This window comes from Psilocybe cubensis, chromosome 12 (genome assembly GCF_017499595.1).
Source record: "Psilocybe cubensis strain MGC-MH-2018 chromosome 12, whole genome shotgun sequence".
NCBI classification, from domain to species: domain Eukaryota; kingdom Fungi; phylum Basidiomycota; class Agaricomycetes; order Agaricales; family Agrocybaceae; genus Psilocybe; species Psilocybe cubensis.
In genome coordinates this window covers 1,983,578-2,005,632 of record NC_063010.1, presented here as the reverse complement: position 1 = coordinate 2,005,632, position 22,055 = coordinate 1,983,578, and the positions used below count along the sequence as shown (strand labels likewise).

The 22,055-nt window shown below is 46.0% G+C and overlaps 4 protein-coding genes across 4 annotated transcripts; 2 read left to right on the top strand and 2 right to left on the bottom strand.

Moving 5' to 3' along the window:
* Positions 1-74: 74 nt before the first annotated feature.
* Positions 75-2,986, top strand: JR316_0012580 (uncharacterized protein; the record flags this gene model as incomplete). The annotated part of the gene is made up of 10 exons (XM_047898205.1): positions 75-229; positions 1,054-1,133; positions 1,191-1,220; positions 1,275-1,285; positions 1,337-1,461; positions 1,516-2,178; positions 2,269-2,276; positions 2,332-2,398; positions 2,450-2,477; positions 2,528-2,986. The coding sequence occupies 10 exons, from the start codon at positions 75-77 to the stop codon at positions 2,984-2,986; spliced, it is 1,626 nt and encodes a 541-aa protein (XP_047743094.1).
* A 752-nt stretch (positions 2,987-3,738) lies between these two features.
* Positions 3,739-4,807, top strand: JR316_0012579 (putative secreted protein; the record flags this gene model as incomplete). Its single annotated transcript, XM_047898204.1, has 8 exons — positions 3,739-3,865; positions 3,926-3,991; positions 4,048-4,074; positions 4,137-4,255; positions 4,324-4,442; positions 4,497-4,513; positions 4,606-4,614; positions 4,668-4,807. 8 exons carry the CDS (start codon positions 3,739-3,741, stop codon positions 4,805-4,807), a joined length of 624 nt encoding a protein of 207 aa, XP_047743093.1.
* Positions 4,808-10,995: 6,188 nt separating this feature from the next.
* Positions 10,996-11,546, bottom strand: JR316_0012578 (uncharacterized protein; the record flags this gene model as incomplete). Its single annotated transcript, XM_047898203.1, has 3 exons — positions 10,996-11,025; positions 11,078-11,179; positions 11,235-11,546. The coding sequence occupies 3 exons, from the start codon at positions 11,544-11,546 to the stop codon at positions 10,996-10,998; spliced, it is 444 nt and encodes a 147-aa protein (XP_047743092.1).
* Positions 11,547-11,790: 244 nt separating this feature from the next.
* On the bottom strand, positions 11,791-21,813 carry JR316_0012577 (G1/S-specific cyclin pas1; the record flags this gene model as incomplete). The annotated part of the gene is made up of 20 exons (XM_047898202.1): positions 11,791-12,665; positions 13,549-13,863; positions 13,918-15,643; positions 15,704-15,850; positions 15,887-16,177; positions 16,234-16,608; positions 17,062-17,138; positions 17,344-17,436; positions 17,490-18,095; positions 18,157-18,389; positions 18,449-18,920; positions 18,983-19,262; positions 19,316-19,885; positions 19,906-20,426; positions 20,482-20,547; positions 20,600-20,783; positions 20,836-20,992; positions 21,044-21,372; positions 21,430-21,735; positions 21,787-21,813. 20 exons carry the CDS (start codon positions 21,811-21,813, stop codon positions 11,791-11,793), a joined length of 7,650 nt encoding a protein of 2,549 aa, XP_047743091.1.
* Between the last annotated feature and the right edge of the window lie 242 nt (positions 21,814-22,055).

The following is a 22,055-nucleotide window of genomic DNA, read 5'->3' as shown; positions in this document are numbered from 1 at the left end:
CGCTGCACAGTATCGCACTTTCACCCCCACGCTGAGCGTTAGTTCAACCTGCCCGGGATCCTGCACCTCTGGAGATGCATAATTTCGCTATTCAATCCATCTGGGACCACTCCAAACCTATGCAACGACAGTCGTCTAGAGATTTACTTCCACTGGCTCCTGAAACCCTCATCCACGATGCCCTCCTTCTCAATTTCGCCTCTGGTGGGTTGGATTATCCTCCACCATCGTGTGCTAATCCATAACGATCCCGGGACTCTAGTGGCGGCACTGACATGGGTTGTCTACGACATGGTAATCAACTTTCATAGGGAGGTAAGCTTTGACAGGTTCGAGATGTGCAACTGAAGTATTCATTCCGAGTATAGGTCACACTGGTCTGGAAGAGATGGTCGGTTTGATTTATCACTTGCAAACGTCGGAAATTGTGTTTTAAGCAAGATCGGTGTGATTCCAGGCATTCGTCGAAAGGGCGCCATTCAAGAAGACTTTATGTTATCATTCGTTATCTCTCGGTCGTAAACTTGGCGTATGTCGATTACGATCATCACAGTAACTAGCTTTCTGACCGTCCTGTCGTTTCCCTCCCTTTCAGTTGGTATGTTGGCGGTGAGTCCCTCACTTGTCATTTCTTTAGATCATTTACTAACAATTTTATTTCCCGTGTCCTCCGGTCGTTGTGTCTGCTTTGTGACTCCTTGCCCAATCTAACACACGCTGTCAACTCACCGCCATCAGTGAACACGAGTGTCGGCCTTACTCTTGACGTGAGTTGACTTGACCCGTGACCTTTGCACTGCCGCTCAACTGGGTTCGAACCTTTTTCCCACTCCCTCTGCTGAATATTATCTCCGTAAACGTACCATCTTTAGTTGTTGAGTATTGTCCCTTTTAGCCTTCCGGGAAATTTATGAACTTGGGGTACTAATATCACACCTCATAGCTGTCGAGCCTGGTATTATATCCTTCTTGTGTAAGTCTTCATCCATTGGCCAAGTTTCGCAGGTTACGATTTAGCTCCCTGAAACTCATCATTTGCTATAAATTCTGCAGAAATGCATCCATCGTCACCCTTATACCAGATGCGATGCTTCTCATCCGAGTTAATGCGGTTTACGCCTGGGATGTCCGTAGTAAGTTGTTAATTCTTGCCTTCTGTTATCTGTAACTTTGTACTCACCGATCGTAAGCTCTACTTCTTACTTCCGTCCTCTTTATTAGTAAGACTTCGTCTACCCTTACTTGATGCGGAACTGATTTCTGCATAAAATCAGTTCAAATGGCGGTATGATTCTAACTTCGTTTGTCTCGGTATAACTCAAACAATCTATTTTAGACGAGCCTTATCGTTGGCGTTTTGGCTGTATCATCCGCCCAGGTATATCCTCGCGGATCATATCCTGTGACAGGCTGTCCAGTGTCTCTCACTGCAAATTTTGCGCGTTTTACTCTCGTCGCATGGTATGTCCGGTATTGTTTATTCCATCTGAGCCTTGAAATCATAATTATGTGTAGGGTACCGTCTATAATCTCCCAAGCGACGTACTTTCTTATCATGCTTAATACTCTTGCAAACCTAATTCGTAGCCTGGATATTGGTACTGCTACTTCCCCTGCGTCAGCTTCAGCTGCCAGACCTGCCTTATCGCCGTCCCGATTGAATGCCTCATCGTTGCCTCCCCATTCAGTACTTTCAGACTCCCAAGGAGTAACTGCACGTAATTCAGGGTCCACACAACATTCTGCTCCAGTTTCTCCATTACCCACTGCATCTTCTTCAACGTCAACCAGGAATGTCATCTCTTCACCGCCCACGCGATTGTCTTTGGGTTCCAACCCACCGTCAAGATCAACTCCCTCCCCCGTAATTTTTGCTCAACCCTTTTCAGAATCTCAGGCCATGCCATACCCCCCACGACGCTCTGAAGCTGCTTTATCGAGCCCAAAAGAGGTCAGGTTACACTCATCACCCCATGAGCCTGGATCAAATATTCCAACTCCGAAATCTAGCAGTCACGTCCCGAAACAGGGACGTGTCCCTCCGGAAGCGAATAAAGGATATGCAACCTCCCCACTATCGTTTTTTTATTTGTTCTCGTGGAACCGGATAAAGCAGGTAAAAAGGCTCGTGCCTACGATGATAGTCTTTATTAGCCATGGAGGGTGGTACTTCACATTGTGAGTAACGTTTGATTTTGTAGTTCTGTGTGTGCAAAAGGGAGTACCTATGATTTGTTAGCTGATCATCTTCTCCTTACGCTATGGCAGGGGAATTTGTACGTTTTTGAACCTTTTTCCTTGACGAATATCTAACGGTTATTCACTCTTCAGTGGCAAAGATTGCGAATGTGGTTATGATAGTCATGTTTACTGGTCCCCTACAGTCCTTTGCTATTCCGTGAGTAGAGCAAGGGTATCCTCAAAATATATATTCTGATTCATGGAGAAGGTTTATGATGGCTCTCTATCCCATCACAGTCAGTCGCATCTACCTAGACTGATCGTATTTACCCCTGACATTCAACAGGTTACTCGAATATATTTATCTATGGTCTACTACCTGCACTATCGTGTACCCATGAAGGGCCCGCGGCTAGTAGCGTCTTACGATGGTCAAGACTTTGCTAGTGGGTTTAGCGGAGATGAAGACGACTATATCGATGACGACTATGACTATGACGATGTGGTCACGGACGATGCGTACAATCAACATGGAATCGAGACTACCTGGGAGATTGAAGAGCGTTTGACGATGGGGAGGCTGAGATTCGACGAAAGAAGATATGACGGGCGCGGCGGGATCCCTGCGAGAGATAAAGGAAAAGATTCAGCCAGAGATAAACAGCTGCCACATAGGCGCAACTCCGATATGAGAAGTAACCGCATCAGAGGACCGAGATTAGGGCGGATCACGTTCGCTGTGCGAGAGTCGTTGGCCACATCTTCAGTGCTGGATCTTGGTTTTCTTAGGGACGAAGAGTTCTGAGTGTACATAAACCTAACCTACTATAGCATCTGTAACATCGTATTATAATAATACGCATCATTAATAGATTGGAACTGTCCAATACAATACATCATCATCAGCGGGCTATTCAACCTGAGGCAATGCTACTCACGGAGTGTAAGATTCGTTAAAATTGACACATTATCGGTCGGTGATGAGCTTGTCCCAGTAATTAACCAATGGTGGCCTAGGTGCTAATGACAATATCAAGCTGGATGGGTATTGGTGCCTTTATTTCGGGGACAGTTGGGCAACGCTGCAACGTTCGATAAAGTTAGCAAACTTGCACAAACAACGTTTTTAGTGGGCGCCAAGACTCGCTTCTTCCACCAACCACGATGGTCAAATGACCATCCATACCATGGTCTTATCTTTTCTACCACACATGCCACTAACCCACTTCTTTGCTCGATCCAGCATGATATTCGGGGCCAGCGTTACTTCGTGGATGGCAGAAAACCACCATTAGACGCACATGGCATTTTCCTGCGCACGGTTGATAAGATATCTCTCCAGCGTGTCGCTGTTCGACCACCCCACACTGGCACTCTAATGCGCTGTATGACTCTGCGATTAATTTTTTTTGACTTGGCCTGTGCCTTCTCAACATCATCTCTGCCGCCGTTGCATGCTGGATAACATTATGGTATAAAAGCCATTGAACCAACATGACTCGCTTTCTTTGTCGACCGGCCTTTCCACAAGCTCTCCTCCACGGTACTCGGGCAATAATGCGCACTTCTCTGCTTTCTGTTCTTGCTGTTGCCGCTGCTATTTCGTCATCAGTGGCTAGTGTGCTTCCCCGTGCTTTGCCCACGCCCGTCAGCGTCGCCACCGCCAAAACCTACCTGGCTGCTTGTGAGTTTTCACAGACGACTTTTGTGATAACTTTGGTGGATTGCTGAGTTATTTGATTAGTGACCGTGGAGGCTGAGTCTAACTCGCCCGCTTATAACCGGGATCTCTTCAAGCACTGGACCACTGGTGACTTCGCCATCCCTAATTATTCTGAAGACCCGCTATTAATCCATTTTCGACAGTCTCCGGTTCCTGCAACACCCGAGAGAGTGCGCCTGTTTACGTTTTCTCTTTTCTGAATTATTCATTGACTTACATTTACACTTTGCAGCCGTGTTGAAGCGGGATGGAACCAATGTGGTGGTCGGCAGCAACTGTGCGGCTACCTCTGGAAGCTGGGTGTCGCCTTACGACAACGTACCCACTAACCTGGCCAGCGACCTCGATATTGTGCGATCCGTCCACCTGTCCCCTCTTATATCCTCATGTTAACTGACCGTGCTACGTTATTCTGATAGGATCATGTCGTTCCTTTGAAGGAAGCTTGGGTGTCGGGTGCGCGCACTTGGACCAACGCGCAGCGCGAGGCCTTTGCAAACGACCTCGTCCGCCCCCAGCTTATTGCTGTTACTGACTCGTATGTCTTGGTCTATACTAATTTATACTTTGGCTGACGATCTTCTTATTGCAGACTAAACCAGGCTAAGGGTGAGTAACGATGCGCCTCGGTACCTCTCTTTTCATTACCGATCACTGACGAGTTTTTTTTCTCTTATCGTTTGTTATCCTCGCCCGAACAGGTGATAAGGGTTAGTGCTAATCTCCATCGGATTTCGATATACCCATTGACTTGATTTACCAGATCCCGCCGAGTGGATGGTCCCCCTCGCCAGCTACAGATGCACCTATGTCCGGGCCTGGATTCACGTTAAATACCACTACAAGCTCAGCGTCGACCAAGCTGAAAAGACCGCCTTAACGAACTACATAAACGCTTGCTAAACGTCCACTAAACCTGTTTCTGCATTAAATGTATTTTAATATTCATAGACTTAAGCAACCACATTGTTACGATCCATAAAGTTATATATATCAGTTACGGCCATTTCTCAGTGCTATTTGAAGCGTTAGAACTTTCTTCTGAGATTGTAAAAGCTGCTTTGAATCGAGTAAAAGCCTCTAATTATTTTTCCAGTCCCCCCAAAGGAGATAGATTGTATAATTTACGACGACGTGGTTTCTGTCGGAATGGAAACGCATACGTAGAGTCTTACTGAAAAGTGAGAAGCCAACCAAAGATCCGTACCTTGAGAGGCGAAAAGTACCTGAGGTCGTTAACAGATGTTGGACGCAATTTTACAGCGGAGTGTTATCACTTCCCAACATCAAGAACGCGCCAGGAGCCCTTTCGCCTCGCGGGAGGTAAGATCTGCATGATTGCGTAAGGTAGAATGAGGAGACCAATGCAACCGATGAACCGATATCCACCTTCGAGAGGCAAAAAGTACCTGAGGTCGTTAACAGATGTTACACAAAACAGCACGGAAAGGTGCTATCGCGTTCCAACATCAAGAACGCGTCAGGATCCTTTTGCCACCCAGAGATAAGATAACAGTCGTTCTGGGAAGCATGAAGGGGGGAGACCAATGCTGCCGAGCCGAGATGCCGGAACTCAAAGTGTGGCGAGTCTTTTGATCTCAGTAGAGATCAAAGTGAAATCGACAGAGTATGGGGCGCATATAGCCACGTCCCTATTCAGATGTGAATAAATATTTTATGCAACGGAAGATACCGTTTGGATAGCATATACTCACCACCAGATACATTCCACTGACTACTCGGTCACCGCCAATATTGTGAAGCGCCATCTGAGAATGCTGGAGAAAAATGAATAAGTTGAATATATGCGTCGAAACAGCATTGGAAAATTAAAAAGACACCTCTTAAGTGAGAAAGACCGCCTTGATAGTCACTTTAACTGTGCAAATGTTGAGCTAGCAAGGAGACAGGGGGGATGCCGAATGTGAAGGCACGAAGAGGAGGTGAGTGAAACGCCTAGTAAAGAGGAAAGAGGAGTAGACAAACAAGAGGTTTGAGGCGCATATAGCCACTTGAGACGTTGGCGGTAGTAGAGGTGATGGTGGTGGTACAGGGGAAAGGGGTTTGAATTTACAAAAACGCGTCGCGTCGGGTATTTATAGGCACAGTGGCACGGTCAAGCAAGAACAAATATGGGTCCATAGTGGCCAAACAGCAAACAAATAAAGACATGGAATGACAGGGAATGCAATGGAATGACGATTCGTAACGCACTAACCAGAAAAAATGCGATAATGTGCTTGTACTAAGGCCCCACAGATCTGCTGTATCAAAACTGAAGGTCACACGACGATTCCGAATCAAATATTCATGGCATTAATAGCCCAAGGCGAGTCCTTCTGGACACGACAACAACGCGATCTACTCTACAAAGCCAAAAAGCTGTATAAAACCGATTAAAAGTAACTAAAAGGGCCCATCACAGGGCAGAATAGAAGGTCAAATAAACGAGAAGGTATTGAAATATGAGTGTTGTGTTGATGATTGTAATCGATATTAATATCTCGGGTTGGGGTTAATCTCGAAACTGTGATTGTGGATGTCGAAAGCAGGTTTCTAGCTAAATTAAAGGAAGAAAAAAACCTGGGCAAGTTAGTATCCGCGCTCTAATGGAATTACGGAGTAAACTCACATAAAATAAGAAGGTCATACGCATCAGATCTCTTTGTGACTCGGTGTTTGAACAGGCGTAAGGGCTCCCTCAGATCGTGGAATGAAAGGCAATAGTGCGCTTCAATTTAGGTGAATAATTCTGACTTTGCCCGGTTCTTTGCAATTGGAGGTTGGTAACAGGCTTGAATATCGTGGTGGATAAAGCGAGCGAAAGCCTTTAGAGTGCTTTGCATGTGAACTGGTAGGCAAATAGTGAGGTTTCACGAGTCCTGAACACCTAAAATTAGAGAGGGACGAAGAATAGGCTTGGAACTTACCAAAAAAGTGATCTTTCGACGCAAAGACCTGACGCATAACCGTAGTCGCTACTTCAATAATAAAACTAAATGAAAAGAATGAAAACAAAAACGGAAACGAGAACACGCTATAGAAATACAATGAAAGATCACCCTTTCGGAGCATATGATATTTGGCGAGCGGACTCACATATGAAAAGAAACCAGATGCCCCAAGATCCGACTTGGCTCCAAATGGCTGACGAATGGCAATATTTGAATAATTGTTCCTGATGCGCTGCCAGTGTGCGTGTATTGTGGATAACAGCCAAATTTGACGTGCAAGCCTTGCGAAACAAAATTAGGCGGTAATGGGAGAGGGCGAGTTAAATTACCAGTCATGATCTTTCCAAAGCATGTCAGGGCAAAGAATATCTCGAGTATATCGATTGCTAGAAATATTGCATGTCAAAAGTAGAAAGACCGGTGGGTATACGAGACTCACTGAAGGCGCCCTTTCCAGAGGAGTGCTCATCCGTATCCCAACGAAACATCGATACTATGGCATAGACTGGTAAGCAAGGTTATTGCGCCGAATTTGAGGAACGAAACGTGTTAAAGTATTGCAGTCAATGGTTTGTGGTATCGTGTTGGTTGTCGTCCATGGCTAAGAAGGAAATAAATCAACCACATCAAACAACGAAAAGAAACAAACTAACCTCACGCCAACCACCGCTCGCCTAAGCCCGCCCAACACACAGGGTCCAAAGCAAGCTTTTATCAATCTCCACCCCTGCGATTCACGGTAGAAGCGACGATGTCCTGCAAGTCTACCGCTACTGCTTAGGGGGGTGGGCGAACCAACCAGCACTCCGTACCTCACCCCCTGGTTTCCACGACCCCCGATTTACAGGGGTGGCGGCGGGGGGGTGCCACACATCGAGCGGGTAGGGTCAAATGTCAACTGCCCCGCATGTCCTAAGACAATCGCGCACACCAGCCTGACACCAGCAGACTGGCAATACGCGACCTGAATGGAGTGGTATACTTCTGTGCTGGGCTTCTTGACCGTTGTGTGTGGGCGAGCCTGCGTTGTGTGGGGTTGGTTAGTGGCTTTTAGGGCGATGGGACTGACGGTAATGGTCCAAGGCGGGATGGTATAATTGCTGTGAGGCGTTGTTAACAATGTTCTAACCTAGGCGAGATGGACTTACGCATGTGAGGAGTTGCCAAACCAAGAGCGGTGATGATAGCTCAAGGCGGGGTGATGAAAGTGCTGTTCAATGATGTTCTTAGAATGTTTGACAAGGGCGAGTTAAGTCTAACTTACGTTACTTGAGTAAGAGTTATCACAAGTAGATAAATCGTCAAAGGATTTAGGGGAACTCTTCCAAAATATGATGAGATGGTTGTGGAAGAGAGTCAAGAGACGATGGAGGTTTCCATCCTGACCGTCAGCATTCTTATACCCACCCAGGGTATGTTCTTGTTTTTGTTCAGCCTCCCTCGATCTCCTTCGTGTCATCCGCCACACGACCAAAAAGAGAAGTTTCATTTCCAAAAGCGGTTTGTATGTCGTTGGTGTAGTACGTGGCGCGTCATATGTATGCATTATATGACGAAATCAAATCGGCGGGGAAGATGAAGAGGCTGACACAAGGAAATTGTTAGACCAAACTCAATCCTGGATGATTCAATATTCAATGTTCAAGGTTAAAGGTCACACCAAAATCATTCCGAATCAAATATGTATGGCATTAATAGCCCAAAACAAATACAACTGGACGTGGCAACAACGCAATCTAATCTACAAGGCATGAATACCATCAAAGTAGCTACAATCATGAAAAAACCTTTATGGAGCAGAATAGAAAGGGTCGAATAGAATGAGGAAATCAAAATTATAGTAAAAATAGATAAGTAATGGGGTGTAACTTTCATTCAGGCCGATTTCTATTGTATGCTGGTTGATTCGTTACGGAACAGTGACGGTGGAAACTGGGTTTATCTAAATAATAATGCAAAAAATAAAACTTGGCCAAGTTAGTACACGCATCGTAAGAAATCAATAGGGAAAACGTTGATGTGCCAGCGGCGTCCTAGGTGCGTCGAGCAAACAAAAAAAGAGTAAACAAGTAAAAGCAACTGGAGAACCGCTATGAGAGGCGTCTGAGGGTGCGAGAGGGTTTCCCTGGTCTTCTTAACCAGCTGAAAACGATGAGAGCACGATGGAAACGAGAGGTGAACGATGTGTTATTGTGTAGATAATTTTCTAGCTAGTTTTTATACTACTGAGCTGGGGTGTGTGTGTAAAACAAAGTTTGTAAAGAGATAAGCGAAGCGAACACGAAATATGGAGGCCAAGACACTATGAGTAAGTCTACAGAAGAAGTAGATTAATTAAATTGTAAAATTTTCTCGGATGGGGAGGAAACGGCAAGGGTGCGAAATCGGGCGCCTATTGTGTCTACTCGGAAAGTGTGGGTAAAATGAAAGCTGTGCTGTATATGAAATTCAGGTTTTAAAATGAAGAAAATTTGTTAAAATATTACGAAGACGCATACAAAATGGAATGGTGATGAGAAATAAATGAGTAATTGAATCGGGAGCGAGGAATATCGGTGTCGGTGGGCGATGTCGGTGGTGTATTGATGTTCCGCGATCATGTGAAGCGTGGGAAAGTGGACTTGGTGCGCGCGATTTCCGTGGTTAGCAAGCTGCACTGCGTATCATCTCCTCCCAACTGAAAATCTGACTGTCCCCAGTCAGTTGTGCGAATAGGAAAGATGTATAAAAGTTTGAAAATCAATATATGGAGAGTGGTGGATGAAAAATCAAGAATGAAATGGAATTGAAATGGAAGTGAATAAACTGGATTAAGAAGGTGGCTGTCGTGTATGTGGGATAAAAGTTTGAAGTAGGCTGTTGAATGTCGAAGACTCCTCCCAACTGTAATGTAAACTAGAGGGGGTCGTTGTCCTGTGGTATTGCGTTGTAATCTTCAGAATCAAGGTCTTCATCCGGGTCAGGTGAAACTGAGTCTTTAAGTTGTTGTAGTCGCTTTTGGGACACATCTAGGAGTTCATCGAGGGGTGGTAAGTCGAGTTTCTGTCTGGGAAAGTAGGGAATGACTCGAAAGGCGGCGACAGGGCGATCGAAGAGGGAGCCATCGAGTTCAGCAAGTATGTAGGCACCTCCTTTGTTTCTGGAAATGACAATGAGTGGTCCGAGGTAACGAGCTCGCATTTTTCTGTTGAGAGACTTCTCGATAGCCGTATTTCGAATGAGAACTAAGTCTCCGAGCTTGAAATCGTAGTCACAAATTGTGTTGGCATGTTCTCGTTCGAATCGGGTAGCTGCTTTGAGGCGTTCTTCATACACTTTTGAGTGTAACTTTGCAAGATCGGATCGACGTTTTGAGAGAGCGACTGCGCGGCGAGAAATAAGGTCTGTGGTTGATAGAATGGAATCTGGGGGCGGTAGAAGGTAATTGGCTTCGACAATATCAAAGGGGTGCAAGGGGTGCGTTCCTGTAAGTGCAAAATAAGGTGAACATCCCATCCGACGTCGTACTGTAACTCTTTCGGCCCAGAAAACGTAGTGAACGTATAGAGACCACTTGGATTGATCCCCATCGCATGCTTTGAAGAGGGCTTGACGAACATCAAAATGGCTGCGTTCAACGAGACCATTTGCTTGTGAATTGTAGCTCGAGATGCGAATGTAATTGATATGATACCGTTTGGAAAGGTATTCACAAGCTTTGACAATTGGGGGTCCATTATCCGTGACAATTTCGATGAGGATTCCATATCTGTAGATTAAGTTTCGTAGAATCCATTCTCCTACTGTTTTTGCGGTTTCTCGACGAAGCGGATCGAATTCTGGGACATCAGTAAATCCGGATTTTCGGAGGTAACTCAACGTATTGTCCTGCCAACCGGATGTAGCATCAAAGTGGGCTGTAGACAGTATAGCGTCATGTGTCATCGGCGGGATGCTCCGTTGAGCTCTGTAGCATTCCAACATTACTACTGCGAGCTTTGGATTTTCCTAGCTATCTCTATGTACGATTCCAGACTTAGGAGAGTTTGATGTCCAATGTGATTGGTCTCAGTAAAGCTCTTCAATCATATCAAGCAATAAAATGTACATTTTTAAAGGCAATTAAGTGTCTATTTACAATGTAGTATCTTGACCCTATTAATGATCCTGACATTCTCGTATGAGATCCTGCCCATTACTAAGAAAGTGTAGAAACAAAGTAGTTATCACTGTGACTCACCTCTACCGTTCGAATATGAATCTGGCCGTTGGCTATAATGGACATCCCTTGGGTCAATATGTGCTCGGGGCTGCCTGAGTCTGCATCCCGAAGTGTCTCCTCCTAGTTATCTTAAGCAAGAGTATCAACTTGAAACTTGAAGAAACAGAAAACTCACGGCTCGTGCTTTGAGCCACTGGTCACCCTCGGTAATCTTGGCTTTAGCCAACGATAGTAACCTTGGGTCCAGGGTGGTCCAGTTAATTTCGTTGAAAAGGGCCAGGATGGCCAGTATCAGCCTGTTCTCGGTCAAAAGGACCATTTTTTGGGTCTGCTCAACTAACTGAGCCATTTCCAAGTCGTATTGCTGTCTTTGAGAAGCAAGTGAGGCGGCCTCTGGGAAAGTTGTAGGATGTATTAGATCTGGGAAAGTAGGGGCCAATACTTCTGCTTCGATTCGTAAAATTTCCTCATAGCTGATGATTTGCATGGTGTGTGATACGCTCACTTTGTCGTAGTTGGAATTCAAGCTGAAAACAAACTTCGCGGGTATAAAAATTCTTCAGGGGTTCTGTATACGTAAAACAAAGTTCTATAGATTTTTCTAGGCTAGTCTAAGAAGATGCCTATCTAACTGAATGCGGGAGGAGCGCGCGTAGTGGTGGCAAGCAAAAGAGTGATTATTGAGAATGCGTACTACATGGCGCGGTCGTGAAAGTTGAAACTTATTGAGACTATGTGGCAGTTGCAGCACTCTCACCAAAGGCGCATTTGCCGACCCAGAGTCGCCATTGCAAGGCTTGTGCGAGGGCACGTTCGCAGCGACCAATTTCACGAGGTGGGAGACCAGATAACCTTGCCCAAGCACGGTTAGAATAACACTTTTCTTGTGAAAATTTGGAGGCCAGGATGAGGGATGCCAGAAAGGCTCTACGGGGACACAGGAGGGGAGATGGCAAAGAAAGGGTGGTGGAAAGAGGAGCCGTTGAGACCTGCACATCTACGCTGGACAGAGAGTCTTGTGGATAGATGCACGATTCAGCCAGATCTTGTGAACCAGAATCGGCAACACGGAATGTTTGCATAGAATTGTCAATGAAATTATTGATGATGTTGATCTTGCCGGAGTTCTCAAGAGCAGTAAGCTCAGCATCCATCGCCAGCTCTTCTGGGGTAGCTTTCTGAATACTGCTTTTGGGCTGAGCATAAGAGCGAATGCCGATGTTTTCCTCTTGCAAAATCTGTGGGACCTTGGGACGAATGGATTCTAGATAACATAGTGCTATCTGCAGTACGTTTTTAGATGTCCTTGAGTGGCGAAGGACTTTATAAACAAAAGACTTGAGGGGTAATATCTGATCGGATTTGGTGCCCAAGGCAAGCAAGAGGGTCGGGGAAGGGTTATGGCCGGATACGGAGGGATGACTGTTGTGTGGATGTATTGGATGTGTATGAGACGCTATGGATTGCAAATCGGAAGAGATCTGCTTGGAAGTTGGACGGGAATGAGTAGGAGGAAAAGAGCTACCCCCTACTTTGGCGGGGGGTAGGAACACGGAAGGAATATCCTGAGGGTGCCAGATCTCGGACAAGGTGCTGACAGCTTGATCTGCAATGGAATTTAAAAAATAAAGTGAGTATCTCCGGCAAGGTGGGCGCTAATTGAGGACAGGACGGACCGGCAAGCCTTGAAAAAAATTTTTGTTTAGAAGAAGAGGCGCTCTGGGAAGAATCCTTTGGAATTTGCGCAGTGGTGGGTGGAATAGATGAGTGAGAACAACTTGATTCTGCAGAAATGAGACGGATGGAGGGGTATTCAGTAGGTAATGATACAGAGGCATGGCAGGTATGGATTGTGGGAGAGAGGCCAATGCTTTCCTCTTGCAAATTTTGGGAACCTTGGGACGAATGGCTTCGAGATAACATAGTGCTGTCTGCAGTATGTTTCCAGATGTCCTCAATCCTCAAAGGACTTCAGTGGGTAGAAATAGGGAGGGAATGTCTTGAGGGCGCCAGATCTCAGATAAGGTGCTGACAGCTTAATCTGCAATGGAATTGAAAAAATAAAGTGAGTATCTCCGGCAAGATGGGCGCTAATTGAGGACAGGACGGACCAACAAGACTGGAGGCGAATTTTTGTTTAGAGGAAGAGGCACTCTGGGAAGAATCCTTTGGAGTTTGGGCGGTGGTGAGCGGAAGATGAGCGAGAACGACTTGATTCTGCAGAGATGAGATGGATGGAGGGATATGCAGTAGGTGACGATGATACAGTGTGAGAAAGCGGGACTGGTGAGAAGCGGCTGTTGATATTGATCCGAGTCGTCTTTGTGTACAACGAGGCCGGCGTGTTGGGTGATAATTTGAGTGGCAATGTGCATTAGGGATTGAAAACTTTGTGGGTTTCCTGAGGTGGATATGTTATGATGACAGGGCCAAATAGAGTTCTTTGTCAAAATATTTGTTTAATCGGAACTCGGTGCTAGTGGAATGACTGTTATGTGTAGTAAGGCTTCGCCTTGCCTTCTCGCCCATCTGAGGGACCAGATCAACCAGGGAGCGTATTTGATTCAATGGTAAAATTCCACCCATAATGGTGTTATCTGTACGTTGACTTCGTTTTAATTTATACATGCCGGTTATTGGCTCTGGGTAAGGTCCACGGATCGCAGAACCTAGAGACTGTGGCTGATTTAAAACCTCAAAACGTTGGACGTATGCGAGAAATCTTCCAGTAATATCGGGAGACACAGTACTGGGTGTCTCTCCGACAATGCGAAAAATAATACGAATGTCGACGACAGAATGGCCTACAATATTGGCTGGTCAACGGGGTTCGGAAAAAAGTCACAAAGAAGTACTACCTTGAAGCCCGCTGCGAGGCCACTCCTCAGATTCATCCACGTTTATGATTGCTGAATCGAAGTATCCAAAAGGATGTTTGTTAGATGGCGGATATGCATTAAGTGTGACTGCCTCCAGGATCTCATGAGGGTATTGGTACGCAGTCGACTGTATACGGACCTTATGCCATACCTCAAGTTTTGAATACGGCAACGGACAACCGGGAGGAGAAACACGCCTGCCAGTTATCCCCTTGATGTGATAACCTCGAGAATTGGTCTGTCTCGGATTTGATTCCTTATTGATGAGTGACACATAATCGGCAATTGCTGGTCGTAGGTCGGGAATTTTAAAAATGCTCGCAACCTCGTCGATATGCAATCTTTTGGAACTAGCATCCCTAGATAAATGGGCAACAACGTTTTTGCTGCAAGAAAATGTTCTGTAGGGGACTGGGCCTTCCAATACGCCACGCTCATAGAGACTAGCTTTGTAGAAGTAATCCACAATGCGATTGGACTTTGCTGATTGAAAGGTTGTCATCGGCATGATTGTTGAAAGAAGTTCTGACGTTGTGTCCATCACAACCTCGCCGTTTTCCTCCCCCTCATCCCCCTCCTCCTGCTCCTCCTCATCCGTAATTGTTGCAGAGTGTATAGCCCGAAAATCAATCCTCATTTCTCGTATAGCTGTAAACAAATCGAAATTGCGCAATTTGTCACGACGATCAAGGTATCGACAAACTTGAGGCTCGTATCTTTGATTATTGCTGGAACTGGAAGGGGCTTTGACCACCTCGATATGTGCATGCTCTGTCGTGTCTGCAGACCATTGGATTGCACATCCATTTAGTCTAATTGCGTGTACTACACTTTGCAAAAACTCGAGTTTTGGAATATAGAAATTATCGATTGGGTTGTTTTTTTTACCTCGACGTGCTCCCGCGTCAAGGATGGCTTGTTTATTGGCATGGAAATCTTGCAGTGCCTGCTCAATTCTGAGACACATTGCCTCGGAGATTGTTTGAGATTGTGCGAGATACCGAAAGTCCATCAGAGACCGGATGGCTAAGATAAAGGGTGTACTGACTGTGTCTGCAATGAGAGCAACAATGTATCGCTGAACGTCCCGATGTTCCCTACCGGTCACTTGTTTCAAGGAAGAAATCCCTTCCTTGAAGTGTCGGAAACCAGTGCGGTGCTGTAAAATCGAAAATCGAAAATCCAATTCGGAACCTCCGACTGCAGCAATGCACCATTTTGCATCATGATCCCAGAACATCTTGTGCCAGTGATGAAGGGGTTCAGGCGTAAGGAATGCAGAAGGATCAGACAAGGGCCAATCTCTCCAAAACGGTAGGTGAACCCCATTGAGACGGTGCTTTTTGCTTTCTTTTAGATATGGTTCGAGATGATTAGGGGGCTTAACATTGTTGATGGCCATGATGGTGTTGATTGTATGATCTGCAGTTCGGGAAGGGTGGCGAAAGGAATCCCCAAACGTCTCGTATTGTGCCAACGTCACAGAGGATGTGGATCCTGCGACGCAAGCCGCCAGAGCAGATTCTGGAGTATCAACGATAAGGGCAGCAAGCGGTGTAAAGCAGAAACGATTATTCCCCAATGCATCTGCCATGGTGGTTCCCACCCTCGCAGTTTGTTTGACCGATTCTAGAGCAATGTCCATGCACTGGTGATATAGCCGTGCTGCCATCATCCCATTCACAGCTTTGGAGCGATGAAGAAACTTTGGTATGGGAAGAAGAACAAAAAGAAGGAATAAATGATTTGACGATTTGTTTCTAACGTTCATCATTATGTTGGCAATGCTGATAAGGCCAGGGTAGGCGACACGGCCTCCGGTCATGTTGGAAATGTTGGTTTTATCCGTGGAAATAATAGGAGGTACAAGTGTTGCTCCTTTTGGGAGCTGGTCCTTGGGAACCTTGTTATACTGTCGTCAAACTTGGACAAAGGCATTGCTACTAACCTGCATAAAATGCGCAATGTCACCGCTAAACCACTCAGTGTATACCCGCATCATCTCGTTGCACTTGTCGAAGAGCTTGAATGGGCTAAAGTGCATGCTATCTTGGAGCAAGGGACTGATGAGAAGCGCCTTGATACATTCCAATCCATCGCGGTAAAAAAGCGTTAGCTGATTTTTGCTTGGTATTTCTGGTATGATCGTTTGACTCTTCCACTGCGGACCAGAGGGAAGGATCTCTGCCCGGTTGCGTAGATCTTTTGCCGACTTGTAGGACAAGTTGAGTTTTTTTATCTATACGGGATCGACTCAGCTGAAATAAATAATGATGGGAATGTACGCTCAATTACCAGTTCAAGTTTCAAAAAATCATTCAGCATTCCTACGCTCATGTCAGAGCGAAGTAGGAACAGGGAGAGCTCCCATTCATCTTTCGAGGCAAAAGGATAGTACAAATTTTCCGCCCGCTGGGGTTCGAATTGATCCTGTTTGAGCTGATCCATGAATGTAAGGCCTGTTCCAAATGCTCTTCCAGCCCCGTTATAATCCTCCTTCACGTACGGATAGTTGTATTTTGATGCCTTGGGGGGTGGGTCATCTTCCATCTCTGATGACGCGCCAAGAAAATTGTCGATATAGTCCACTTCCATAAAATTACCAATTTCGGGAGAAGGGTCTCGAGATACGGGGGTTGCTGATCTAGATGTAGAGCTTGAACGATTGGACTGAAAATGCATAACGTTCTCATATTGAAAACGACATGCCGATTTTGGTTGATTGATGTGATTTTGGACATCTGCATGCTTAGCGAATGGCTTGTTGCATCGAGGACAACGCACACAGATTTCCTGAGTTCTCTTGCCCTTGCCCTTTCCCATGTTGAAACAACGACTCATACAAAAGCGAAGATACGAAAAAAAAACTGATAATGTAATGTTCAGTAACGTGCAGTGGGTCTATAAATGTTATCTGATTATGTCTCCGTTAATACAAACAAATTTCACATGGGTTAGTATTCAACCAATCCGTAGTACAATCCAAGGAGGGCTTCGGAAGAGCTTTACTGTATATACGCACCAGAACAAAGACACTAACACATTTTTTGAAGTGGGTGGAAGAAGCATCAACAAACGTAAGTTAGTTGATTTCATTGACCTTGATGATAAATTCAAACGCACAGCAGTTACAGTAAAGCCAGAAGCTTTCATCCCAGCGAGAATTTGCGTATTGGTCTGGCGATACGAGCAGCACACAACTACAGATAATAAAACAATCGTCATTATGTTACAGGACATACACGCCTTTCAGTACTAAATAAAACATGGCATGTATGTAAATCAAGATGTGTGTCAATGTGTTGTACAATATCAAAGTCGCCGTCGTTTAGAAGGCGGAACAGACTCTGATTCTGATGAAGAGATAAGCATTTGCGACGTAAAGGCATAATCGAACACACGTACTCGGATTTGTGCTCTCCAGCTTGACTTTCATGCCATCCAGATACAGTTTATCCCTCACACTCGTACCAAGTTCCAGAATCTCCTTGGGAGTTCCTAGTTTGTGACGTGGTTAGTGAATATCCAAAGGCAGACACTGGTCCACCTACTCAATTGCGTTGAGGAATCCGCACAGGCATCACAGTCAATGAGAGTGATTACGGGTAACTTGAGCATCTTTGGGACCGAGGAACGAGGAAGCTGGTCGATACTGCGACATATAACCTTGTTCAATTCTCCGCTGCAGACGCCCTGAAGCTGGACAAAAAGCAAACTGGTGTCGGTACAGCAAGGGGCACCACCAATGTTGTTATGTTTGGCTTCTGCGTCGTAGGCTAGAATCATACGGGCATAGCGGCAAAGTATCATTTCATGGAACTTTTCTGTCGCCATGATATTTTGTGCATCCTTGTTTTTGTCCGTCTCAATCATGTAGTGGATGGACTTCGTGCGATGACATAGCCACTCTAGAATAGCCAAGGCTTCGCCACGGGCAAAGATGCACGCCTTGCGCTCTTCGTCGCTCAGGCTGTTGGTATCCCACCGCATCCATGCGTCTAACTGTGCCGAAGTCTTGGTGGAGAACATCTGATCGGGATTTCGATAGGTCTCGTAGTCGAGCGCATTTGCCAAGATCATGCACACGCACAGAGCTATCAAGCTCGAGTATCCGGACTGCGTACTGTAGAATGGGACATGGTACATTTCATAAAAATCTGAGAGAAAATAGAAGAAAAGAATCAGATATCTTGTAGGAAACGGTAAAAAACCTCATACCTTCTGGGTCGCTGTCACCTTCAACCAAAACCTTGTAGAACCAATGTATGGTTTGCTGCAGGAAAAATCGGGACGTTGAATGATTCGTATTCGTTGCCCTGTATCCAGCGGTAAAACAGTGAATGATTCCTGTCAGGGTTTCTTCGAAGGAAGTGGAGGAGTAAAAATGTCCGCCACGGCAAACCACTGAGGAGATAGAATACGCCATATGTAGAGTATTCGGTCTCATGAAGCTGTTTTTCAAAGTAGCGTCAATATAATCAAATGGGTAGGACATTCAAAAATCACATACAGTTCTGACTGGTTATCGAGAACAATCGCCTCGTAAATCCAGTCTTGGTGGTGCGTTTCCCCGTAATCCAGCTTGTCTCCCAGAAATACACGGCGGTCAGAAGAAAGGTCAACATCCAACCGTCTGGGATACATGATAATCCACAGCTTCAGTCCATGAAGAGGTTGGATGAAGGAACAGAAACCATTGGCATCGATATGGATATCTGAAAATGCCCCCTCTGTAGCTACGAGTCCCCATGACATATCACCAAATGGGACGGGGGTACTATACTTCCAGCTACCAGATGTAGCCCGAAGAGCAGCCGCCTCAGTACTCAAGTCAAAAGAGTGAGCGCCTGCATGAGGTAAAGGGATGTCGAGGGCATTGAGGATCTTTCCTCTTTTGCCTTTCATCCTCGCTGCTTCCATGACCTGAGAGAGGGACCCACGCTTAATCCTCTCGATGGGGTTAGACGACATGGTCGACATATCTGTTACGGCCATTAGCATGAGACGCAGAAAGAAAAATCAAAACATCGAAGAGGAAACACACCTTGGATTGACCTGGTGCTCGTCATATCACCCATATGGCGACGTACCTGGCTGTAGAACTCGTCGGAGCAAGTTGAAATAGACTCCTCTTGAGAAGGAGACATAAGGACGACGTTCCTTTCAGAGAAAGACTCCATCAGATACATGGATTTCGTGGTGCTGCGGTCGAATACCGCAAAACATGATTCTTCGGGACGTGCTATGTGCAATGGAACTCCATCGACGTAGTCACTCTCGACCAATTCCAGAACCCTTTCAACACGATCCACGTCGGCTTGACTCTTGTTTGGAGAATAAATAAATGACGAAAAAATCAATATCGAGAATGACTTACATGGGCAACAACGCAGAAACTTTTAAGTTGGCCACGACCGTTGTAGGTGGACCAAACTTTGGTGCCATACACCTTCTCCGGAGTGCTGACGACATCAAGGGTGGTGTTGCTGTCGTACAGATCGACATCAATACACAGGTCGTCGTCCGAATCAAATGTGTCGGTAGCCTGCGTCGGCTTGCGTTTGGGAGGCCGCTTGGAAAGGCCCTGCCGGCCCTTCCCTTTCCCTTTCTGAGAGGAGTCAGCCGTGGTGTTTTTGCTCCTGTTTATCTGGGAAACAGGAGGAATCCTCAAAATAAGAGGAGCAGGAGGTGCGTTCTCCCCCTCCTTTTCGCCTTGGCTGTCTTCCAATGTATTCCTCTCCATGTCTGAGGAATCATTGTTTTGCTCTGGGCCTACCCCCTCTCCATCGACCGACATTCTGTCCTCCTGGACTGGTGGAACATCCCCTTGCCCCTGCTTCTCGGTCTCATTGTCCGACGAACTGTCGTCTGGCCTTTCCTCCTCACCATCTTCTGACATTCGGTTCTCCTCGTCGGGTCGTTCTCCGTCTTGCCCCTGCTTTTCGCCCTCGTGAACTTCCGACATACGATTTGCCTCGTCAGAAGACCCTTCAGCTCCTTGTCCAGCCCGCCATCTCCCAAATTTTCTGGACCATTGGTATGTGGACCATCCTCCATTTGATGGTCGACATCAGCTTGCTCCGGATCGACGTTCATCTCACAATCCCCTGCAGATGAGGGCCCAGTATTCTCAGTCTGAAGTAGACCAGATCCAATATCATCACTCCGCGGCAAACCAGGTTGCTCGTCCGTGGGCACATCCTTGCCAGCCACCGAAGATGTGTCTTCCGGAGGCTGTATATCTGAGGTAGGGACCGTATTGTCCCCGTTCTCCTGTTGACCCATGCTGACATCCTTGCCAGCCACTGAAGACGTGTCTTCCGGAGGCTGTATATTTGAGGTAGGGACCGTATTGTCCCCGTTCTCCCGTTGACCCATGCTGACCATTTCTGTCGTGTCCACTTCGTGATCATCGTCACCCTCCGCGTCTGCGTCGGACCCTTCACAGGTGGTTTTTTCACCATGATGGGAAACGGTCTGAAGTTGAGCTGTTTTAAACGGATTTAAATCATGTAATTGACGCAGACTTTGCTTATAACTTACCGTGTGGTTCAGTGCTGCGCCTTGCTAGGTTAAAATTTGCTGTAACCTCGGCGCTGCTCGTTGACGCTGGCCAATTATTAGTTTAAATTGTTATTTTGTTACAGTACGTAGAACACACATATGAAAAAGTGAAACGCGGGATCTTGTGCAATTACCCGCTCGCATTCCATCCAGCAGTCTGAGATAACAAGTTTATATAAGGCTGACTGGATGTCGCAATTTTGCGCTGCAATGATTTTCCAAATTTCCATCTCCACTTCACGCAGAACACGGGGGCGACAATTACCGAGCGCTTTTGAGGCCTAAAGGAGTGCGTTAATCCAAGTTAAACTGGGAGGATGTGGATACACCTACTTTAAGCAGCTGCTCCCGGTCACATTTCTTAGAATACCAAGATTTATTCACAAAAAGAAGGATGGGGGATATGAAAAGGGCGACATGCAGAGGAATTTTTAAATGAGATGGCGTGACCTCTGAGAGGAACAACGCAGCATCAGGATGGCCGCTTGCACTAGGGTATGTTGAGCAGATTGTATCAATGAATAGAGGAAAGAAAACTTACTAGAGATTTGCAAGAGTAGCCGTGTCCGTTGGAATGTCTGGTAGAACGTGTTCATCGTCCTTCATACCGCGCATTCCTGACAAGATTTGGTAGTGTAGCGAGGCGCAGTACACATTCCCGATTATTTTCCCCACAACACCCTTGAAGTGGTTACGCGCCAGACAGAGTAATAGCGTTGATTCCGAGGGCCCGCCCTGGGTGAAAGCGGATGACGGCGTGTCACTGATAGAAGGGGTGTTGATGTTTCTGTGCGACTTAGAGTCGGCTCTGAGGATGCGCTTCCTGGCAGAGCAGAGCATTGCCGGCCAGTCCTTCAAGTCATCTACAAGCTACAATAATTGTTTGAAAATTAAGAATTAACATTGAGTGACTTCATGATCGCATACCTTGAACCGTGAAAATATTTCCTTAGTTCCTGTGCTGGCCTGTATTTCATTCAGGGGCACGGTCACCGGCAACGATGGTCCAAAGGCTGCTGGCCACAACGCTACGAGATCGAGTAGACGGTATGCTGCAAATAAGCTACCCGCCTGCTCCCATGTAGCCGAGGTTACGCAGGGTGTCTCTACGATGCTGTTCTGAAGGGCAGCCAAGCTTTGCCTATACTTGATGGCCGCTCGCATGCTCGATGATGAAACATCGTAATTCAAAAAGGTGAAGTCCTCATATCGTCGGAGGAAATCCACCATCCTCTACAGAAACTTGATATTAGTACCATAAATGGCAATCCAATTAAGACCTACGCGGAGTGGGTGCGACTCTGGCAACATGTTTTCCAGAGTCTGACGAACGACCTGCGTTTCGAAGGGAAACGCCAGAATTTCTTCAGCTTGGAGTCGGGCAACGGGGGAAATCTTCTGGGCTTGCACTACAAAACTTCAACGTCTCACCCTGCATTCTATTTCTTTGGGTACTTACTTTTTTTTGTGTGTTTTTTTCTGGTGTCTCAAATTTTCAACTAGATGAATTTTAACTGAACGAAAACTATTATAGAGTGTCTAGAGTATTGTCT